A 23,067-nucleotide genomic window follows, 5' to 3' on the forward strand; every position below is an offset into this window, starting at 1 on the left:
AATTAATTGCAAATTGAGACCAGTCGGTAACCACGTTTTTTTAGTTTTGCCGACAAAAAGTATTGAGGAAACTTAAAATTTGAAACAACTACCACTGAGACATTTGTTTCTCACTATTGAAGAAAAGTTTCTGAAAATTTTCAGATCGATTCATTAAAAATTTGCGGAAATATGCATTTTATAAGAAAACATGCGACGCCGCCAATGATAGCCCCGCGTGAGCGCTGAGCACCATCAGACAGCGTACTCGCCGTTCGGTTTTCCAGGACTCGATTTTATAATAATTTTTTAATGGTTATACATTTGAACAATCGCCCGCTCCCCATAAAATATCGAAACGACGAACTATTATTTATACGATTCCTTAATTAAATACTTTTATTATTATTATTTCAAAATATTTTATATACACTCCAGAGACGCCGTCTCTCTAGGACAATAGAGCATGGAGAAAAATTGATGAGAATCCGTGTTTTACAGTAAAAGCCTTATAGAATAATTAATAATGTATATTTAATTAAATGCTTACTTACTCTATTTTTTAAATAATACATACTCTCATCATATTTTTAATGCTGAAATGTGTACATTTTGTTGGAATCATTTTTTTGGTATTATATGCAATAAAACTAAGCTTTACAAATTTTGTTTACAGTAATTTTTTTACAGCTTTTCCAAGGGAATGTTTTACAGAACCTTTTATTTTGCAGTTTTCTTAGCAGAATTTTTCGTAACGTTATCGTTATTGTCAGAAGCTTCTTTCGCAGACTTTATTTTTACAGAATCTTTTTTTACAGTTTTTCCAGATTCTTCTTGTGAAGCTGTTTTAGATGATATTTTTATGAAAGCTTTTTCTATGAAACTATTGAAAAAGTTGTGCCCTTTAGGACTCAAATAACGAAGCAACATTTTCACGTCGTTCAATTTTTCCTTGCTTATTCCAATGAGCAGTGCGGGTTGTGTTTTTAGCAAATCATCGAATTTAAAAACAGAACGTATGATATGATCAATCGGTTTTTCATTATAACTATTAAATACATTAACGTGGCCGCTTTTCGCGTTATTATATTTTTAATTTAATAAATCAATTAATTAATGGGCGCTCTCTATAATATAATAAAGTTCTACATTACTATATTTTGATCATTCCGATTTAACTGTGAATAAATTATACGAATTATTTATTGAATATTGCACTGCCAAAACTGGTGATTTAGATCCTCCGATTACAAAGTCAAGTTATGCTAAATACTTCAACCACAATCTGAATTTTACTTTTTCGAAACCACGCACCAATGTCTATAACTTTTGTTTTGAACATAGAAATAGCGTAGGAATTAATGTTGAGCTGGAAAAACACAAAAAAACTGTTGAAAATTATAAAAATTTAAAAAAAAACATGCTATCAGAAAAGAATGTTTTGTGCCTTAAATTTGATTTTGGGCAAAATTTGCCCTTACCAAAAATTCCAGTTTCCGATTAATTTTATCGAAGGCTCATTTGGCTACACATTTTCAATGTGCACGTTTTTGGTAAACACAAACGTAGTTATATGTATTTCTTCATGGAAGATGACTTGAAAAAAAGTGCAAATACGATGTGCAATTTTCTTTTCGATTCCGTACAACGAGAACTTAAATTCGATTATTATAATAAAATATATTTGTTTTCGGACAGTTGCGGAGGCCAAAATAAAAATTATTTGATTGTTTCTTTTTTATCACTACTGTCTAAGAAATTACAGATTGAAATACATCATGTATATCCGGTCATGTATTTGTGATCATTCTTATTGTTCTCGCGATCGCAACTTCGAGATGTATGGACAAAAAAAGAAAAAAAATGGAAATAATAGAAACAGATGATGAATATTTTTGACTTATTGAAAGTGCAAGACATCCACCGTTTACCATAATCAAAGAATCGGAGGTAACTGTGAACGATCTTGAAACGCCTATTGCAAAACAAGTAGACATTCCAAAAAACCTTCACATTAGAGACGCTGTAAAAATCACCTATTTCGCAAACGGCCACGTTAATGTATTTAATAGTTATAATGAAAAACCGACTGATCATATCATACGTTCTGTCTTTGAATTCGATGACTTGCTAAAAACACAACCCGCACTACCCATTGGAACAAGCAAAGAAAAATTGAACGACGTGAAAATGTTGCTTCGTTATTTGAGTCCTAAAAGGCACAACTTTTTCAATAGTTTCATAGAAAAAGCTTTCATAAAAATATCATCTAAAACAGCTTCACAAGAAGAATCTGGAAAAACTGTAAAAAAAGATTCTGTAAAAACAAAGTCTGCGAAAGAAGCTTCAGACAATAACGATAACGTTACGAAAAATTCTGCTAAGAAAACTGCAAAATAAAAGGTTCTGTAAAACATTCCCTTGGAAAAGCTGTAAAAAAATTACTGTAAACAAAATTTGTAAAGCTTAGTTTTATTGCATATAATACCAAAAAAATGATTCCAACAAAATGTACACATTTCAGCATTAAAAATATGATGAGAGTATGTATTATTTAAAAAATAGAGTAAGTAAGCATTTAATTAAATATACATTATTAATTATTCTATAAGACTTTTACTGTAAAACACGGATTCTCATCAATTTTTCTCCATGCTCTATTGTCCTAGAGACGGCGTCTCTGGAGTGTATGTAAAATATTTTGAAATAATAATAATAAAAGTATTTAATTAAGGAATCGTATAAATAATAGTTCGTCGTTTCGATATTTTATGGGGAGCGGGCGATTGTTCAAATGTATAACCATTAAAAAATCATTATAAAATCGAGTCCTGGAAAACCGAACGGCGAGTACGCTGCCTGATGGTGCTCAGCGCTCACGCGGGGCTATCATTGGCGGCGTCGCATGTTTTCTTATAAAATGCATATTTCCGCAAATTTTTAATGAATCGATCTGAAAATTTTCAGAAACTTTTCTTCAATAGTGAAGAACAAATGTCTCAGTGGTAGTTGTTTTAAATTTTAAGTTTCCTCAATACTTTTTGTCGGCGAAACTAAAAAAACGTGGTTACCGACTGGGCTCAATTTGCAATTAATTATTATTAAACAATAGGCGATTTTCAGCTTCTTTATTATTTTATAGGTATCGCTGGACTATACTGCATGCGTATACCAAATTTCAAACAATTTCAACAAAATTTGGTCAAATTACAACGATTTATATCTTAAAATCTTATTAAATTTGGGGATAAAAATTGTTCAGTTCTTTATTTTTATTATCAAAAATAAGCATTGAACAAAAAAACTGCAAATAGAAAAAAGTTACGTCTCGTCATTCTCTGCAAACCTATATTTAAAAAAAATTAATTTTGCGACTTTTAAAATTTTTATTCTCTGAGACATTTGGACAAAACTTTTACACGATTTCGAGCGCTAAGCAAGTTCTTTGATCCGCGCTCTCAATTTGTACCAAATAATTTTGAAAATTATTAAATTTTGTAACAAAATTTTTTTCACTTTTTTTTATTTTTTAATCGTTTCTATGTAAGTATTAATGAAACATTAATAGCCTATTAAAATACATAGTGAGTGACATTATCGCACTCGTGGATTTTCTCTGGATATATTGTGTCGTACTGAATTAAAGTACCTCTACTTTATTTAGCTATATATTTTCCTTTTTTGCAAACATATTCATTATTACCAACTACTTTTATTAATTTTTATGTTTTTACTACTGCTAATCGACAAATTTTGTTTTTGATATTGATAATTTGACGTAATACTGTGTCTCCATCAAGCAAGATAAAGAGGATACGCAAAACAAATGTCAACACGACAGATTGTGCAAGCGATAATTCGATACCAAACGAATTGACCAACTTCTCTAAACTGATTTACGCGCGTTTTATAATTTTCTTTTTCCTCGATCTTTGTTTGCACGTGCTGATAATCCTTCAATAATTCTTAAGAATAGCTTTCAGGCAGACAATAATGTCGTTGGCAGTAATAATTCTGGCCATCTTTCTCGTGACACCACGTTCCATCTGGAAAGTATGAGTTATCATTAATGCTGAGCAGTTCCAAACGTGCGACGAAAGTAGTCGAATTTTCTCGTTGGCAGTGTACAGTACAGGCTATCCACGGTTTCTCGAAATCATGAACGGCCTGCCATCCTTGATTCGAGTCAATTGCTGGTTCAAGCGTAAATTTGAACAACATTGACGAGATGAATAATTTTCTGTTAAATTGCTCGCATTTTATTGCGATAAATGAGTCGATCGTCTTGCGTTTCTTTGTACAGAGTAAAGTATCATTACACAGGATCACGTCGTAATATGGCCCTTTGCAATTCGCCGTTCTGCGATTCCTATGTTTGCAAGATCGTCGTTTGACTTTTATGCCTTTAGATTTTTCCAAGCAACTACTTTGACAAGTGTCTTCCTTCCATTCACTCCACTTATCCTTCTGACAATGCTTAAAAATATATGGCAGTTCGATAACGGGAACGCATTCTCCGCCACGACATTCCTTCCCGGGTGCGCAATAAGTTCCTTAAAAAATAAGATTAATTAAGTTACAAACTATTAGAGAGATCAGGAAGTGGAAGCGTACCTTCCAACGCCGGTCCCGTGATGTAATGCCCATTCTTGTGAGGCGTTTCACATTGTAAGGTTTTACATATATCAAGCAACGAGACTACGTTTGCATCTTTGTCATGAAAATATATTTCGCACTGTGCTTTGGCGATCCATATTCTTCCGGGTAAGTCGTGATAACGGGAATAGTCAAATGCGTCACCTAGACGTTTCGGTCTCGTATTATCTCGAAGGCATTCTTTTTTGTGCCAGAGATTTTTAGCTACATCACGGCTACACTTGGACCACGTTGTCTGGCCTTGATGGTTTCGTAAAGGTGACATAAGGTATTTGTCTATGTATTTGTTTGTTACACACGGTACTGAATCGAGTTCCATTTCTATATAAACTTTAAAACAAATAAATTATTAATTTTGACAATATGCTTTACTTTGCAGTGTTTATTCTATATAAATATTTTTATATTAAAATTTATTAATAATTATTATACTGAACAATTAAAAGAAAAAATCTCTTAAAAAAGTTTCTTTACATTTTGATTGTAAATTAAACAATTCAAATAATTCTTAATAAAAATATTATCATATTTACATTTGTATGACAAACTAATTTGTATGTTAAACTTTATATATAAACTTACACCTGACCGATCTCATGAGCAGCAGTGAGAGACGATGAAAAACCCGAGTTTAATTGATCCGCTGTACCGAATTCTACTATCGCACACGATTTAGTTAAGTTGCATGCGCCACCTTGTGGCGATGTGGGATATTCCTAAAAGACTTAATTGCTCGGTAGCTACTTTCATCCCATAAAAATTCATTCCTATTAGGTAAAGACCAACGTCCCAGTGACGTGAATCATTGTCGTTCGGAGGATTACGAGTTTCGGCGAAATTGCAGAACGAATCGAGCAGTTTCATATTGTCGCCGTCAAAAACTGACAAATTTAACGGTTCTTTCATAATTTCCAAATGTATCAATGAAATATCAATAGAAATACCCAAACTCGGATGATGAAACACAGCTTGGATACGATTCACATACGCTAATATCAACATGCGCAATATTTCTTCATCATTATCCAGAAAAAGCATGAACGTACGATATACAGCTTCATCTACGAAAACAGCCAGTTCTATAGTTAATTTTTTTTGCGTATCTTGTACATGACGTCGCTTCATTTCAAGATTTAAATTATAAGAACTTGAATCAGCAGATGATTGCGATGATCTTTTAATAAGATGAGGTTTGCCAAAAGAAATATTAATTTCTTCTTTAACGCAAAGATCGTCGATTAAAGACAAGGACGCATAATCATCTGACAAAGGTCTAATTTCCAATGTGTCGTCTTTCAGAAAAACAAAACCCTCCTACTTTAAAAAATATACATTAAGATTCTTTCATGTCATTCTTATATATAAAGTAAAAAGAAATTGAATTTAAAAGTAGAAACTATTTGATTTTTATATGACACCACTGATCCATCCGTGTTTATGACAAAAGTTCATGGTCGCAGTGCTGATGTGATCTTTGTGAAGATAATAGCAAGATTCCGATGCGTATGATTGCGACAGATCTTCTGTGATGCCTTTTGCATCATGCGTCCATACTTTAAACGTAAATACGATCTGGTTGTTTCTACGCAGGTTTAACTGAATCTGTTTTCCAAAGCCTTTCAGAGTTAACGTTATCTGTAAATTAGGTGACCATAAATAAAAGACTTGATGATTCTCGAATAATATTTTGGACATTAAGCAATAAATAAAGCAGTACACTAAAACTTACTTCCTCTGCGTCTGTCATATTTAATGCGGGCAGCAATATTGTTTGGACATCTGGCATGGTATACGCGTACGTTTTATTCAATAAAACTATTAACACAAATTTCAAAATAAAAAACATGTTGGTGCTCGTGTTTTTTTAATTTTTTACTTGAGAATGTTTAATTAAAGCTTTTTTGTATATGAAATTATTTATTATATTGATACGTTATAACACTCTCACGTTCGTTGTCTTAGGAGGTCGCGTATAAAATACGTACAAGTATCTAGGTTAGGAGTATCATTCGTGTCGTGTGACACTTATTGTTTATGTATGTATATACCTTTTAAGCCATATATATATATATATGGCATATGTATGTGGGTATGTGTGTGTGTGCGTGTGTGTGTGTGTGTGTGTGTGTGTGTGTGTGTGTGAGAGTGTGTGTGTGTGTGTCCTTTTTGATTCTGAATTGTAATTTCACATATAATACTAGCGATAACGATGGAATTAAAAAAAATGCGAATTACGATCGATATGTAGAGTATGCAACATTATTCACAAACATTTTCAATGTTACTCATAAACATAAGAAAATTTCAATTGTTGACAATTTTAAAATTATTATGACATAACATTGCTAACGCAATTTAGCGTTATAAATATCGAATTCATTATCAAAGGAAAATACAATTGCTTACCGATTTACAGTGTTAGAAAGTATACTCTAACATTTATCGATTTCTGACGTGCTGTAATGGGTTACCGAGCTTATGTGTTCATTAAAAAAATAACAGTTTGTACTAAATAATTTTGAAAATTATTAAATTCTGTAATAAAATTCTTTTTACTTTTTTTATTTATTAATCAATCTTATGTAAATATTGTATTAATGAGACATTAATAGACTATTAAAATACATAGTGGGTGACGTTATCGCATTCGTGGATTTTTTCTTTACACATTGTGTCGTACGGAATAAAAGTATCTCTACTTTATTGAGCTATTTATTTTCCCTTTTTGCAAACATATTAATTATCATCTGTTACTTTAATTGTTTATTATGTTTTTACTAATGCTAATCGAAGAAATTTGTTTTAGATATTATAATTTGACGTAGTTTATTGTCTCCATCAAGCAAGATATAGATGATACGCAAAACAAATGTTAACACGGCAGATTGTGCGATCAAAAATTCGGTACCAAACGAATTGACCAACTTTTCTATACTGATTTACGCGCGTTTTATAATTTTCTTTTTCCTCGATCGTTGTTCACACATGTTGATAATCCCTCAAAAATTCTTAAGAGTATCTTCCAGGCAGACAGTAATGTTGTCGGCAGTAATAATCCTGGCCATCTTTCTCATGACACCACGTTCCATCTGGAAAGTACGGATTAATATTAAGGTTGAGCATTTTCAAGCGTTGTGCGTCGATAGTAGACGAATTTTTTCGTTTGCAGTGTATAGTACAGGCTATCCACGGTTTCTCGAAATCATGAGCGGCCTGCCATCCTGGCTCAAACTCAGGTGCTAGTTCAAGCGTCAACTTCTTAAACGGCATGGTGGATAAGTCATTGATAAATTTCATGCATTTTATTTTGGTAAATGAGTCGATCGTTTTGCGTTTCTTAATGCAAGGTAAAGTATCATCGCACAAGACTACGTCGTAATATGTCCCTTGACAACTCGTCGTTCTGCGATTCCTATGTTTGCAAATACGTCGTTTAAGTTTTACACCTTTAGATTTCTCCAAGCAGATACTTTGACAGGTGTCTTCTTTCCATTCACTCCAATTATCATCTTCACAATTCTCAAAGAGGTACGGTGGTTCGATAACGGGTACGCATTCTCCGCCACGACATTCCTTTCCGGGTGCACAATAAGTTCCTTAAAAAATGAGATTAATTAAGCTATAAACTGTTTCAACGATCAGCAACAGGAAATGTACCTTCCAATGCCGGTCCCGTGAAGGCATATAAATTATCATGAGGCGTTTCGCATTCTAAGGTTTTGCATATATCAAGCAACGAGACTACGTTTGCATCCTTGTCGCGGAAATATATTTCGCACTGTGCTTTGGCGGTCCATTTTCTTCCGGGTAAATCGTGATAACGTGAGTGGTCGAGTGATGTGTCACCTAACGAGAGTGATGTGTCACCTAAACGTTTCGGTCTCGTCTGATCTCGAAGGCAATCCTTTTCGTACCAGAGTTTTTCAGCTATACCACGGCTACATTCGGACCATGTGATTTGACCTTGAGAGTACTGCTTAGACGACATTATGTATTTGTATGCATCACACGAAATTTCATAATCGAAATCATGTATCATTCCCAAACTTTTAAACAAATAAATTATTAATTTTGACAATGTGTTTTACTTTGCATTGATTATTCTAAATATATAAATATTAAATTTAATTAATAATTATCATACTGAACAATTAAAAGAAAACATCTCTGAAAAAAATTTCTTTGCTTTTTGATTGTAAATTAAACAATTCAAATAATTCTTATAAAACATATTATCATATTTAAACTTGTATGTTAAACTAATTTGTTAAACTTTATATTTAAACTTACACATGACCGATCTCATGAGCAGCAGTGAGAGACGATGAAAAACCCGAGGTTATTTTATCCGCAATACCGAATTCTACTATCGCACACGATTCATTCAAGTTGCATGCGCTATCGGGGTTTGCTAATCCTAGGCTACTTAGATCGTCTTGCTTTGTCCAATAAATATTTACTCCAGTTAGGTAAAGACCAACGTCCCAGTGATGTGGATTATTGTCGTCCGGAGGATTGCGAGTTTTCGCGTAATTGCAGAACGAATCAAGCAGTTTTCTATCGTCGCCGCCAAAAACTGGCAAATTTAAAGGTTGTTCATCCATAATTTCCAAATGTACCAATGAAATATCGATGGAAACACCCAAACTCGGATGATGAAACACAGCTTGGATACGATTCACATACGCTAATATCAACATGCGCAACACATTTTTATTTTCACTCAGAAATGGTATGAACGTACGATATGCGGCTTCGTCTAAGAAAACAGCCAGTTCCATAGTTAATTTTTCTTGAGTATTTTGTACACGTCGCCGCTTCAATTTAAAATTATCAAAATTTTGAAAACTTGAATCAGCAGATAATTGCAAAGATCTTTTAATGAGGTGAGCTTTGCCAAATGAAACATTAATTTTTTCTTTAACGCAAAGATCGTCGAGTGTGGACAAAGACGCATGATCATCCCGCAAAGTTTTAATTTCTAATGTGTTGTCTTTGAGAAAAACAAATCCTTCCTACTTTTAAAAAATATATGTCAAGTTCTTGAAAGTCATGATTATACATAAAACAAAGAGAAATTGAAATTAAAAGGAAAAGCTATTTGCTTTTCATGTGACACTAACCCATCCATATTCCTGACAAACGTTTATGGCCGCAGTGCTGATACGATCTTTGTGAAAATAATAGCAAGGATCCGATGCATGTAATTCCGACAATTCTTTTGTGATGTCTTTTGCGTCATGTTTCCATACTTTATACGTCGACGATACATTCTTGTCGTTTCTTCGCAGGTTTAACTTAATCTGTTTTCCAAAAATTTTTAAAGTCAGTGGTATCTGTAAATTATATAAGAATTTAAAAAAACTTGATAATTTGCTAATAATATTTTGATAATTGAGCAATAAACGAAGCAATACAGTAAAACTCACGTACTTCCTCTATCTCTGTCGTATTCAATGCCGGTAGCAATATTCTTTCGATATCTTGCGTGATATACGCTTGCGTTTCGTTTAATAAAAATATTAACACCAATTTCAACATGAAAAACATGTTGTTTATCTCGTTTTTCAATTATAACTACCGAAAGATGTTTAGTTAACTTTACACATCAAATTACTTATGATATACGTACGTTATAATACTTTCATGTTTGTCATATGTTCTGATCGCGTATAGATCACACATACAGGCATCTAGATTTAGGAAAATAATTCGTATCGTGTGACACTTATTGTGTATATACTCCATATGCTACATATATAGAGTGTTCCAATGAAATATTTTTGCATTTAACAAGTTAACGTCGATTTTGTTAAAATATCTAATAATAAAATGTATATACATTTTATTGGGACACCTTCTATATATTTCTTTTTCTTTCTGGCTTTGAATTGTAAATTTCATTGTATAATACTTGCAAAACGGTGGAATTTTAGAAAATTCGAATTGTGATCGATATGTAGAATATGCCACATTATTCACAAACTTTTTGACCGTTATACATAAACGTTAAAAAATTTTAATTAATAACAATTTTAAAATGATTATATTATAACATAATATTGCTAACGCAATTTAGCGTTATGAATATCAAATTTAATATAAATGGAAAATACAATTGCTTTCGGATTTACTGAGTTAGAAAGTATATTGTAAAATTTCGATTTCTGACGTGTTGTATTCGGTTACCGAGTCAATATGTTGAAGAAATAAATAACAATTTGTACTAAATATTTTTGAAAATTATTCATTTTTTGTAATAAAACTCCCTTTATTTTTTTGTTTATTAATCGTTCTATATAAGTATTATTGGAACATTGATAGACTATTAAAATACATAGTGAGCGATGTTCTCGCACTCGTAGATTTTCTCTGGATACATTGTGTTGAACGGAATAAAAGTATCTCTACTGTATTGAGCTATTTATTTTCCCTTTTTGCAAACATATTAATTATTATCTGTTACTTTAATTGTTTGTTATGTTTTTAATAATGCTAATCGACCAATTTTGTTTTTGATATTGATAATTTGACGTAATTTTTTGTCTCCATCAAGCAAGAGTGCAATCGAAAATTCGGTACCAAATGAATTGACCGACTTCTCTATACTGATTTATGCGCGTTTTATAATTTTCCTTTTCCTCGAATCCTTGTTCACACATGTTGATAATCCCTCAAAAATTCTTAAGAGTAGAAATATAATAGAAGAGCATTAAGAACCGTCGCAGGATGTTAGTGCTAAATTTTTAATTTTTTTTAAAGAAATTAATAAATTAGTCCACAAGAGACAGTTAGATTGTACACCGATCTCAGATCGCGATACCTAAAGTGTACGAAATTTTAAGTACATTGTTCTCATATATCGAGAAACTTAATGTACATATAGGAATTATTGGAAAGAAAGGAAGAGAGAGAAAAAATATCAGGGCGCGTGTGGCTAAGCCGGGTCTCTTGTGGACTAATTTATTAATTTCTTTAAAAAAAATTAAAAATTTAGCACTAACATCCTGTGATGGCTCTTAATGCTCTTCTATTATATTTCTTGATTATTATCATATGGAGCCTTATTATTATATGTGTTTTTAAATCACGCGGGCATTATGACGCGTTTATGTCCTACAGAATTGTTGATTTCCTAATCTAGGAGAGATAAATGTTAGAAGCGTGAGGTCTAAGTAGTTTAGTGGTCAGAACATTCGCCCGGCAAGCGGAAGACCCGGGTTCAATTCCCGGTTTAGCCACTCGCGCCCTGATATTTTTTCTCTCTTCTTTTCTGCACTAACATCCTGCACTAACATCCTGCACTAACATCCTGCGACGGCTCTTAATGCTCTTTTATTATATTTCTTGATTGTTATCATATGGAGCCTTACTATTATATGTGTTTCTTAAGAGCTTTCAGGCAGACAATAATGTTGTCGGCAGTAATAATTCTGGCCATCTTTTTCACCACGATGGAACACCACGTTACATCTGGAAAGTATGGGTTATTATTAATGCTGAGCAGTTCCAAACGTACGTCGACGTACGTTGGCAGTGTATTGGCAGTGTATAGTACAGGCTATCCACGGTTTCTCGACATCATGAGCGGCCTGCCATCCTTGCTTCGAGTCAGTTGCTAGCTTAAGCGTCATATTGAGCAACATTGCCGAAATTAATAATTTTATGTTAAATTCCTTGCATTTTATTTCAATGAATAAGTCGATCGTCTTGCGTTTCTTTGTACAGAGTAAAGTATCATTGCACAGGACTATGTCGTAATATGGCCCTTTGCAATTCGCCGTTCTACGATTCCTATGTTTGCAAAATCGTCGTTTGACTTTTATGCCTTTAGATTTTTCCAAGCAATAACTTTGACAAGTGTCTTCCTTCCTTTCACTCCACTTATCCTTTTGACAATGCTTAAAATTATATGGCGGTTCGATAACAGGAACGCATTCCACGACATTCCTTCCCGGATGCGCAATAAGTTTCTTAAAAAATGAGATTGATTAAGCTATAAACTATTAGAGAGATCAGGAAGTGAAAGCGTACCTTCCAACGCCGGTCCCATGATGTAATGCCCATTTTTGTGAGGCATTTCGCATTCTAAGGTTTTGCATATATCAAGCAACGAGACTACGCTTGCATTCTTGTCGCGAAAATATATTTTGCATTGTGCTTTGGCGGTCCATTATCTTCCAGGTAAATCGTGATAACGCGAATGGTCATATGCGTCACCTAGATGTTTCGGTCTCGTCTGATCTCGAAGGCACTCCTTTTCGTACCAGAGTTTTTCAGCTATACCACGGCTACATTCGGACCATGTGATTTGACCTTGAGGGTACTGTTCAGATGACATTATGTATTTGTATGCATCACACGGAATTTTATAATTGGAATCGTGTGTTATTCCTAAACTTTTAAACAAATAAATTATTAATTTTGACAATATGCTTTACGTTGATTATTCTAAATATTTTAATATTAAAATTAATTAATAGTTATCATACTAAACAATTAAAAGAAAAAATCTCTCGAAAAAGTTTCTTTACTTTTTGATTGTAAATTAAATAATTCAAATAATTCTTATAAAACGTATTATTATATTTAAACTTGTATGTTAAATTTTATATATAAACTTACACATGACCGATCTCATGAGCAGCCGTGAGGGACGATGAAAAACCCGAGTTTAATTGATCCGCAATACCGAATTCTACTATCGCACACGATGCAGTCAAGTTGCACGCGCTATTGCGGTTTGCTAATCCTATGTTACTTGGATATAGATATCGACATAAAAGAGATAAAAGAGGCCATAACCGCCTTAAAAAACAACGAAGCCCCAGACATTGATTCTATCACGGGCGAGATACTGAAGCACACAGGCAACACAACTGCATTGATAATGCATAAGCTAATTGTGAATATCTGGAGACACATAAGGACACACTCCCGGAAGATTGGGCCGCTGGTCTAATTAACCCGATACCAAAAAAGGGGGACCTAACTATCTGTAGTAATTACAGAGCAATCACTCTTCTACGCTCCGCCTACAAACTAACCACATATATCATTCGTAAAAAACTGGAGAAAATATACGAAGAACTGCTAGGCAAATACCAGTGCGGGTTCAGGAAAGATAAATCAACTACAGACCAACTCTTCATCATGAGACATCTCCTGGAGAAGCTCTGGAAACACAATATCACATCGTACCATCTGTTCATTGACTTTAAAACAGCATACGACAACATAGATCGCAGAGCAATTGGGAAAGCCTTGGTAGAATTAAAAGTCCCAAACAAACTGGTGCAAATGTGTAAGCTGGTCACCGAGAAGGCAAGAGGGAGAACCAAGGTTAACGGAAGATTCTCGGAACCCCTACAGATAGAAAAGGGAGTTAAACAGAGCGATGGTTTGGCCCCTCTTCTTTTTAACTTGGTGCTAGAGGCAGTGATCAGAAGAACAGGGATCAATAGATCAGCTACATTAATTAACCAAAGCGCTCAAATATTGGGATATGCCCAATATTGATCTTGACATCGCCGGACGTAGCGTTAAGGCAGTCAGAGAAACCTTTGAAGCAATTAAAAGGGAAGCCAGAAGAATAGGTCTAATTGTGAATAAAGAAAAAACTAAATTCCTGATTGTCTCTAGAAATCAGGCAGCTCAAAGGAGAATAGGGCCAATACTAGAAGTTAATGGCTATAAATTCGAGACTGTAAATCAATTTAAATACCTAGGCTCAATCTTAACATCTGACAATGACGAAACAACAGAAATTAACCAAAGAATAGGCAATGCCAATAAAGTCTATTTCGGACTTGCTCGGCTACTAAGGTCAAAGAATCTGTGCAGAACTACGAAAATTACCATCTATAAAACGATGATAAGACCCATAATGACGTATGGCTCAGAAAGTTGGACCTTAAAAGTGAGAGATGCTGAGAGACTAGCGTGTCTAGAAAAGAAAATCCTGAGAAGAGTTTTCAGCGCAACCAGATTAGGAGCGAACAAATACAGGAGGAAAAAAAACGCGAAGCTGTATCGGCTATACGATGACATAGATGTCATCTTTCACATCAAAATTGGCAGATTGAGATGGTTAGGACATATCTGCAGGATGGAAGAAAACAATCCGTGCAAGAGAATGTTTGAAGTTTTTAGTTAGTTTAATATGGCGTGGCTCCAAGGGGTCTCCCCTGTTACGACCATCTGGTTCGGTGGAGAATGTTTGAAAACCACATTGACAACAGAAGACCGAGGGGCAGACCAAGACTCCGCTGGTGGCGCGCGGTGATGAGCGATATCGACTGTCTGGGTGTGCGTAACTGGGGAGCGAAATCCAGGGACAGAGATGAGGTCAATTCTCGCTGAGGCTAAGGTTCTGTTTAGGACTGTAACGCCGTAGAAGAAGAATCCTATGTTATTTAGATCGTTTTGCTTTGTCAAATAAATATTTACTCCAATTAGGTAAAGACCAACGACCTAGTGATGCGGATTATTGTCGTCCGGAGGATTGCGAGTTTTTGCGTAATTGCAGAACAAATATTGAGTAGTTTCTTACCGTCGCCGTCAAAAACTAGCAAATTTAACGGTTGTTCTTTCATAATTTCCAAATATACAAATAAAATATCGATAGAAACACCTAAACTCGGATGATGGAAAATAGCTTGGATATTACTCACATACGCTAATATCAACATGCGCAACATTTCCTCATCTTCACCTAGAAAAGGCATAAACGTACGATATGCGGCTTCGTCTAAAAAAACAGCCAATTCCATAGTTAATTTTTTTTGCGTATCTTGTACATGACGTAGCTCCATTTTAAAATCCAAATTATGAAAACTTTTATCAGCAAATGATTGCGATGATCTTTTAATGAGGTGAGCTTTGCCAAATAAAATATTAATTTTTTCTTTAACGCAAAGATCGTCGATTAAGGAGAAAGACGCAAAATCATCTCGCAAAGGTCTAATTTCCAATGTGTTGTCTTTTAGAAAAACGAATCCATGTTCATGAAGGTTTATGGCCGCTGTGCTAGTATGATCTTTGTGAATATAATAGCTAGGATCCAATGCGTGTAATTCCGACAATCCTTCTGTGATGCCTTTTTTGTCATGTGTCCATACCTTATAGGCGATACAGTCTGGTCGTTTCTACGCAGATTTAACTGAATCTGTTTTCCAAAAACTTTCAGAATCAGTGGTATCTGTAAATTATATAAAAATTTTAAAAGACTTGATAATTTTTGAATAATATTTTGATCATTGAATAATGAATGAAGCAGTATGATAAAACTCACGTACTTCCTTCGGTTCGCGTATAAAACACATACTGGCATCTAAATTTTAGGAATATTATTCTTGTCGGTGACACTTATTGTATATATACCTTCTATGTCACATTTTCAGGTGTCTCAATAAAATGTACACATTTAACAAGTTAACATCCGTCCATTTTGTTAAAATATTGTAATGAAATGTATATACTCTTTATTGGAACATCTTGTATATACTTACGCGTTTTTCTTTTCGGTTCTGAATTGTATATTTCATTGTACTTGTATAATATTTGCGACAATGGTGGAATTTTAGAAAATTCCGAATTATAATCTATATGTGGAATATGTAACACTATTCACCAACATTACTCACAAACAAAAAATTTTTAATAAATGACAATTTTAGAATGACTAGAACATAATATTTCTAACGCAATTTAGCATTATAAATATCAAATTTAATATAAAAGGAAAATACAATTGCTTACCGATTTACTGATAATAGAAAATATGTATATTGTACAATGGCGTAACTTCAAAATTTGGACCCGGAGCTAATGACTTTTGAAGGCCCTGTCATTGAAAACAGTAGTTATAATACATTTTCCTTAGTAAGTAGGTTAGGCTTAGGCGGTTTAAATATCATAAAGTAAAAAATCAATTATGTACCTATACACTATATTTCTTTTAAATAATAAACAATGCACAAAACAAATTACAAAAACATTAATAAATAGTTTTAAGTTTAGAGAAAGAAAAATGGTGTAATCGTGCTTTACAGCTTTCTTCTCGACTTTGCGTTAGCGAACGACTGAATTATTTCGTCTGTATGAAGATTCTTCGCCCTGCATTTTTCGATGGATATAATATTTAAATTTGACAAGCGATGTTGAGACATTGTGCTTCTTAGATAATTTTTAATCATTTTTAATTTCGAAAATGTTCGCTCTGCGTGAACAACTGTTACAGGAAGGGTGAGAAATAATATACAGGCTGTACAGAGATCAAAAAAATTCGCAGTTAGTAGATAGTTTTCTACTATTAAAAATTTTGCTAGATTATATACCGATTTAAGTTCACTGAGATTATTTCCAAATATGGTTTTTAACTGTATAATTTGGTTTGCAAGATTTACTGACAAATTATCTGCATACTTTTGAGCTAGTTTTAAAGCAGACTGTTTAAGCTGATCTTCAGTTAAAATGCAAGTATTTTGAGAAATAATAGGTGAAAAAGATGATATCAAACTATGCTGTAGTTATCGAGAACTAAGATAACAACCGATTCAAGCTCGGTGAAACGCATACTCCCTCTTTTGTGCCAACTTACAGTTGGCAGCAGTCGGGAGTAAAAAGAGACTTGCAATTTTATTTAAACTTTGAAAACGTGTTTTTAATTGCAAAATCACTATATCCATTTTTCTACAAAAAATCTGCGTCTGAAAATATTTTCTTGCATCCGATAATCTTTCGTCAAAACTTAATTTGTCTACAAATTTCGGAACTTCTCTTCTCCGGTGTAGTGGGCAGTGCGGTTGTCAGCGCACAACACAGCGGAGCGCGAGCGCCGATCAGACCAATCAACTTGTAACATAAATTTGTAAATAAATTTGTAAATTTATCTGTTACGTCCTAACCTGGAGGGAAAGGAGCGGGTCAGGTATACGGACGGACGCAACAATAAAAGTATAAATTTGTGGTGTTTGCTCGCTGGTCGGTATGAGGAGAGGCGACCGCGCGAGCCGAACGATTTTCCTTGGCTGAGAACAGGTCAACGATCGTAAAGATCGATATTACCCTGTTAGAGGCCTCAACCAATCGTTCGTGGTTTCCTTTTCTGGTCAAGAGAATTAACTCCTTTTACCAAGGGCGGAACCTCGTGCAATTTTTCAAAAGGAGAGGTGTTTGAGAGAGAGAGAGGTGAGAGAGAGAGAGATGATTGTGAAAATTAGACTTACTACTTGGATGTCTTCGAAATGTGTTTAGATCTCCAATCCTAAAGTCCAGGTGTAGTCGGCCTTGAGGTGTACTTGATCCTCCTGGGGTCAGTTAGTGGTATCCGCACTGGGTCGATCGGAGATTGATTGCAGCTGAGGGGGATGAGAGTGAAGGGCCACGGCCGATGAGCGTTATATCCTTCGCGCCGGGAAAACTGATCGGAGGCGTTGCACAGATCCTCATATTCGTAGTCAAAATAATTTCTTTGAACACCGATGTATTCTGAATTGTCTTCCGTAACCGGTCTCGTGTACAGGGTGTTGCATATACATATTGGGCAGTACGACGGGTTGCGCGACATACTTTGCAGGGATAGGCGCGGTTCAGTGGGTAATGACAGCATATATATGTAGCATCATAATTTATTGATCGAATTGATCGCGCGCATTTTTACTAATTTTGAGTTTACAGCGTTTCAATTATAACGGACTTGAATAATTGTTGCAATTATTACTAAAGAAGCTAAAACACATTAAAGATAAAAAATTAAATTTTAGAAAGTTAACACGTTAAAAGAAACAAATATGATACAACAAAATTTTTTTTCTTTACCGCTTTACTTTTCGCGCGTGTTAGCGTTGTAAATTTTGATAGAGCGGTAAAGAAAGAAATTTTGTTGTATCATATTTGTTTCTTTTAACGTGTTAACTTTCTAAAATTTAATTTTTTATCTTTAATGTGTTTTAGCTTCTCTAGTAATAATCACAACGATTATTCAAGTCTGTTATTATTGAAACGCTGTAAACTCAAAATTAGTAAAAATGCGCGCGATCAATTCGATCAATAAGTTATGATGATACGTATATATGCTGTCATTATCCATTGAACTGCGCCTATCCCTGCAAAGTATGCCGCGCAACCCGTCGTACTGCCCAATATGTATATGCAACACCCTGTACTAGAGAAGTAATTGGCGCGCACGGTATTTTACTCCCCCACGTCGCGTCTTAGATTTGGGCATGAAGGATAATGTCGTCAATCTGAAAATTCCAGGCTAAAAGCGTGCGGTGGTCCGCACCACGATTAGCGGGGATACAGAAACCAAGTACAACGTGCAGTGGTCCGCACCGGAGCAAATAGTTCTGAGTGCTGATTCAGAGAGATAACTGGGTGGTTGGGTGTTAGGTAGGGTGTAGGTTGTACACGAGAAAAGAGATCGAATAGTTTTAACAGACACTTTACTGAATCTATTTTATTACAAACTCTTACAGTCAATTAAAAATGTTGCGAATTGTTTCTAAGTCCCAATATTCAAACTGTTCGGGTAATACTAAAAGCCTCTCTCTACTAACTGGCTGACTCTCTAACTAAAAACTGCTTAACTGCTGCTTTCACGGGTGGGTGTCTTCCTTTTATACTCGAAATTTTGGGTTCTGGAAGGGAGACATTCCTTCCGAGGGGTTGTTAATAAAAATAAGATAAAAAAGGTTGTTTGAAGATTAATAAATGGATTGCTCGAATGACATGTATATCGTTCCGTCGGCTTTTCTGTCGGCGAAAATTCAAAGTCTACTATCGCGGTCGCGTGTCTTATCTCGACAAATTTTCGATTGAAGGCCTAAAAGATTATTATGGTACATTCGGGATCTTAAATCATTAAATAATATTTTCGGAACGTTTCTTTGAATTTTCCCGACTGGTCGCGAGAAACTTGTGCAAGGGAAAGGTCCGTACAGGACGTAACAATCTTACCACCATTTGTTAAAAGTTTGAAAAAATTATATTTAAATTCTAAATTTAATCTTCAAATGTTGTTATCACAGTTTTATAAACAAAACGTTTTAAAATCTTGGCTTACTACAATAACAGAGTATCAGAAACAGAGCGGAACGTAAAGTGCAATTGCAATACAAATTCGGAAATACGAAATTTTATTTTTAATTTAATTATCAAATAATTACATTATATTTCAAATGATAACATTAATCGATAAAATAAGATTTTTTTTTGCCTTAAGTTTAATCAAGTAATTTCTGATAGATTTTTTTAGTGCTGACGAATCTGGCCGTAAAAATAGCGTATCACGTCAAGTTTTTGAAAAAACCTCACAATTAGTCAAAGTTGGCTAAAATAGGCGTTTTTAATACTTTTGCGTGAGTTATATCTTTCGATAGAGATCTGCTGGAAACGACTTATAGAATGTCAAGGCAAATGTTATTGGACAATGTAATTAAAAATAAAATTAAACGAGGTATTGTCGACTTGACTTCGATATGTTTCAAGGGCCCCAACGACCCTTGGGCTCGGGGCCGCAGCCCCCTTTGCCCCCTTCCTCCCTCTCCCCACCCCCGGTATTTACGCCACTGATATTGTATCTTATTCAGATACCATCCATATACCGTGCCATATTCGGTTATCGAGCTCATGTGTTTGATAAATAAATAACAATTTGTATTAAATAATTTTGAAAATTATTTTATTTCGCAAAAATTAAATTAATTAATTTAATTAATTTCGTAAAATTTTCTTAATTTTTTTTATTTATTAATCATTTTTGTATAGGTATTAATGAAGTATTGATGGACTATTAAAATGCATTAGTGAGTAACGTTTTCGTATTAGTGCACTTTCGCCCTTTCTCTCGACACATTGTGTCGTATGGAATAAAAGTACTTCCACTTTAGTTGTTGATTTTCTCGTTTTGCAAATGTTATGTCCTGAGTTAAGGTCCGTTTATACATATCCGTACCGTATCCGTACCGTGTCCGTACCGTACCGGCAAGATTCGATATGAGTATTTACACATATCCGGCTTGCATCCGTGAATATTTTGAAACATCAGTCTTGAGACATACATCTGAACTGTGAACATGGCAGAGCTATCGATAAACGAATTAGCGGTAATAATATTAATTTTAGACGAAGAGAAATCTTAAAAAAAAAAAAAAAACGGATTTTATGGGTTGATAAAGCATGGACAAAACGAAAAACAAAAGGTGAATTTTTTACATTTTACATATAAAGAATTGGTTGATGATGCAACTAAATTTTATCAATATTTTAGAATGTCAGAACATGCTTTTAATGTGTTACTCAATTTAATTGATAATAAAATACGAAAACAATATACAAGATGGAGAGAACCGGCTAGCGAAAACACGTTCCTGCATATGTATAAATTTTTGAAGAGAATTGTGTATTTTTTTTTCAAATAAAATAATGTTTAATGAATATAAAAATTTATTTGTAAAATAATATTTATCATGAGTAAAATTACCTGGTTGGTCAAGTTCTTGAGAAATACTCTGCCACAGTTTTTCTTTATAAATTCCATCAAGATATTTTGGATGAGAAAGATTGTATAATTCGATGTGTTGTTGCACTAATTCTATCAATTTTGTTGAAATAATTTTATCTTAATCCATTTCTTAATTTTAAAAGAATGCTCTCGATATCGCAGATTGATACAAAATGAGACTCAAAAATCTGAATGCTACACTGAAGCCTATTTACATTTGTCAGTACCGGCACTGAACGTGCAACCACACAATTCTCTTCAAAAATTTATACATATGTAGGAACGTGTTTTCGCTAGCCGGTTCTCTCCATCTTGTATATTGTTTTCGTATTTTATTATCAATTAAATTGAGTAACACATTAAAAGCATGTTCTGACATTCTAAAATATTGATAAAATTTAGTTGCATCATCAACCAATTCTTTATATGTAAAATGTAAAAAATTCACCTTTTGTTTTTCGTTTTGTCCATGCTTTATCAACCCATAAAATCCATTTTTTTTTTTTTTTAAGATTTCTCTTCGTCTAAAATTAATATTATTACCGCTAATTCGTTTATCGATAGCTCTGCCATGTTCACAGTTCAGATGTATGTCTCAAGACTGATGTTTCAAAATATTCACGGATGCAAGCCGGATATGTGTAAATACTCATATCGAATCTTGCCGGTACGGTACGGACACGGTACGGATACGGTACGGATATGTATAAACGGACCTTTACAAGGAAACTGCAATAAGTGTCCGACGCCGATTTGATTCTTTTTGAAATATATTATAAACAGGGCCGTATTTATACTTTTGGAGGCCCTAGGCGCAACATCATTATGATGCCTCAAAAGAACAACTCTATTTCAGTTAATCAAATTCATACGCATTTTTTTTAAGCTTTTAAGTTTTATTGAAAATAACAGTCAACATGCATTACATGCAAAAAGGTGCAAAAAGGCGTAATATAATAAACAATTACCGTTTACAAATTTTTCAGCGGCCTCTAGTTGTTATATTATTTAATATTTAATATTAAAAATTTAAAATTTAAAAGTAAGCTAATAGCTTTAACGTCGACAACCGAACAGTACTTTTAAAACTTTTAAAACTTCTTTTGAACAGATCAATGTGTTTTGTGTCAGTTCGATAGAAGTTTATTAGCGCGCAATAAAGTCCTACATTTTTTTTTAATACAACAGAAAAAATAGGGTAATATGTATATTTAAAATAACAAAAAATAAATAAAATGTGTCTTTAGGCTCATATATTAACAATAAATTGTGAAAAAAAGGATTTCGAGTCAACGTTGAATGTCGTGACGCAATATACAATCTCTTTAAATACAATAAATCATTACGGAATATTAAACATTGAACAAACTTATTTTATAATTTTTTTTCCAATTAGGAGCACAGTGGTACGAGGTAAAGGTATGATTTTAACAATATTAAAAATAAAAAATTTAGTCAGCCTTTAAGAAAAAAAATAAAAATGCTAACTATAAAAAAGTCTATTTACGATTATTATACAACTCTTGCACTTTTTTAAAATCTAGTAAGGAGAATGGGTAAAATGGGTTGATTTTGGTCTGCGGAATGGCAAGCAAAAACGGTATGTTTTTTTTGTTTTTGAACTGCTCAATTTGATTCTGATCTTTAAAAATTTTTAATTTGTCGGGAAAGTATTAAGGGGGGAACCTACTTTACAGAGTCAAAAAAGTCGATTTTTTTTTTTCATAAATCGATAGTACAACTCTTCGAGAATATGTTAAAATAAATATGCTAATAAATATGTTAATAAATCAAAATTATTTCAATATTTTTAATAATTTTGACAATTATAGATTAAATTACGCAAACAAATTAACACAAGCATTAGTCAAATGTTTAGATGTGGAAAAATATTGCTTCTTTTGTGAAATTCCATGTTTTCGTTA

General features: G+C 33.7%; 2 protein-coding genes across 5 annotated transcripts; both read right to left on the reverse strand.

Moving 5' to 3' along the window:
* Positions 1 to 2,443: 2,443 nt before the first annotated feature.
* Positions 2,444 to 6,828, reverse strand: LOC105679419 (A disintegrin and metalloproteinase with thrombospondin motifs 18-like). The gene is made up of 4 exons (XM_067356961.1): positions 6,365 to 6,828; positions 5,218 to 6,270; positions 4,594 to 4,965; positions 2,444 to 4,532 (listed from the first exon to the last, which is right to left on the reverse strand). The coding sequence occupies exons 2-4, from the start codon at positions 5,231 to 5,233 to the stop codon at positions 3,946 to 3,948; spliced, it is 975 nt and encodes a 324-aa protein (XP_067213062.1). The 5' UTR covers positions 5,234 to 6,270; positions 6,365 to 6,828; the 3' UTR covers positions 2,444 to 3,945.
* A 198-nt stretch (positions 6,829 to 7,026) lies between these two features.
* LOC105679416 (A disintegrin and metalloproteinase with thrombospondin motifs adt-1-like) lies at positions 7,027 to 14,031 on the reverse strand. Of its 4 annotated transcripts, none has more exons than XM_067356959.1 (6): positions 10,069 to 14,031; positions 9,759 to 9,971; positions 8,926 to 9,650; positions 8,293 to 8,681; positions 7,815 to 8,231; positions 7,027 to 7,724 (listed from the first exon to the last, which is right to left on the reverse strand). In XM_067356959.1, the coding sequence occupies exons 1-6, from the start codon at positions 10,183 to 10,185 to the stop codon at positions 7,645 to 7,647; spliced, it is 1,941 nt and encodes a 646-aa protein (XP_067213060.1). In that variant the 5' UTR covers positions 10,186 to 14,031; the 3' UTR covers positions 7,027 to 7,644. The 4 variants fall into 4 exon arrangements, with proteins under 4 accessions (XP_067213060.1, XP_012234869.1, XP_067213061.1 ...); XM_012379446.2 differs by having other exon boundaries at positions 8,082 to 8,231; positions 10,069 to 14,029; XM_067356960.1 differs by having other exon boundaries at positions 7,027 to 8,231; positions 8,293 to 8,573; positions 10,069 to 14,030.
* Between the last annotated feature and the right edge of the window lie 9,036 nt (positions 14,032 to 23,067).

This window comes from Linepithema humile, chromosome 6 (genome assembly GCF_040581485.1).
Source record: "Linepithema humile isolate Giens D197 chromosome 6, Lhum_UNIL_v1.0, whole genome shotgun sequence".
Taxonomy (NCBI): domain Eukaryota; kingdom Metazoa; phylum Arthropoda; class Insecta; order Hymenoptera; family Formicidae; genus Linepithema; species Linepithema humile.

Excerpts from the sequence above, each read along its gene's own strand:
- LOC105679419 (XM_067356961.1), bottom strand. Across the intron at positions 4,533-4,593 it reads CACGGGACCGGCGTTGGAAG|GAACTTATTGCGCACCCGGG; the intron begins GTACGCTTCCAC and ends TTATTTTTTAAG.
- LOC105679416 (XM_067356958.1), bottom strand. The coding sequence starts at position 10,185 with ATGTTTTTCATGTTGAAATTGGTGTTAATATTTTTATTAAACGAAACG. Across the intron at positions 9,972-10,068 it reads ATACGACAGAGATAGAGGAA|ATACCACTGACTTTAAAAAT; the intron begins GTACGTGAGTTT and ends TATAATTTACAG. Across the intron at positions 8,682-8,925 it reads GCTCATGAGATCGGTCATGT|TTTGGGAATGATACATGATT; the intron begins GTAAGTTTAAAT and ends TTTGTTTAAAAG.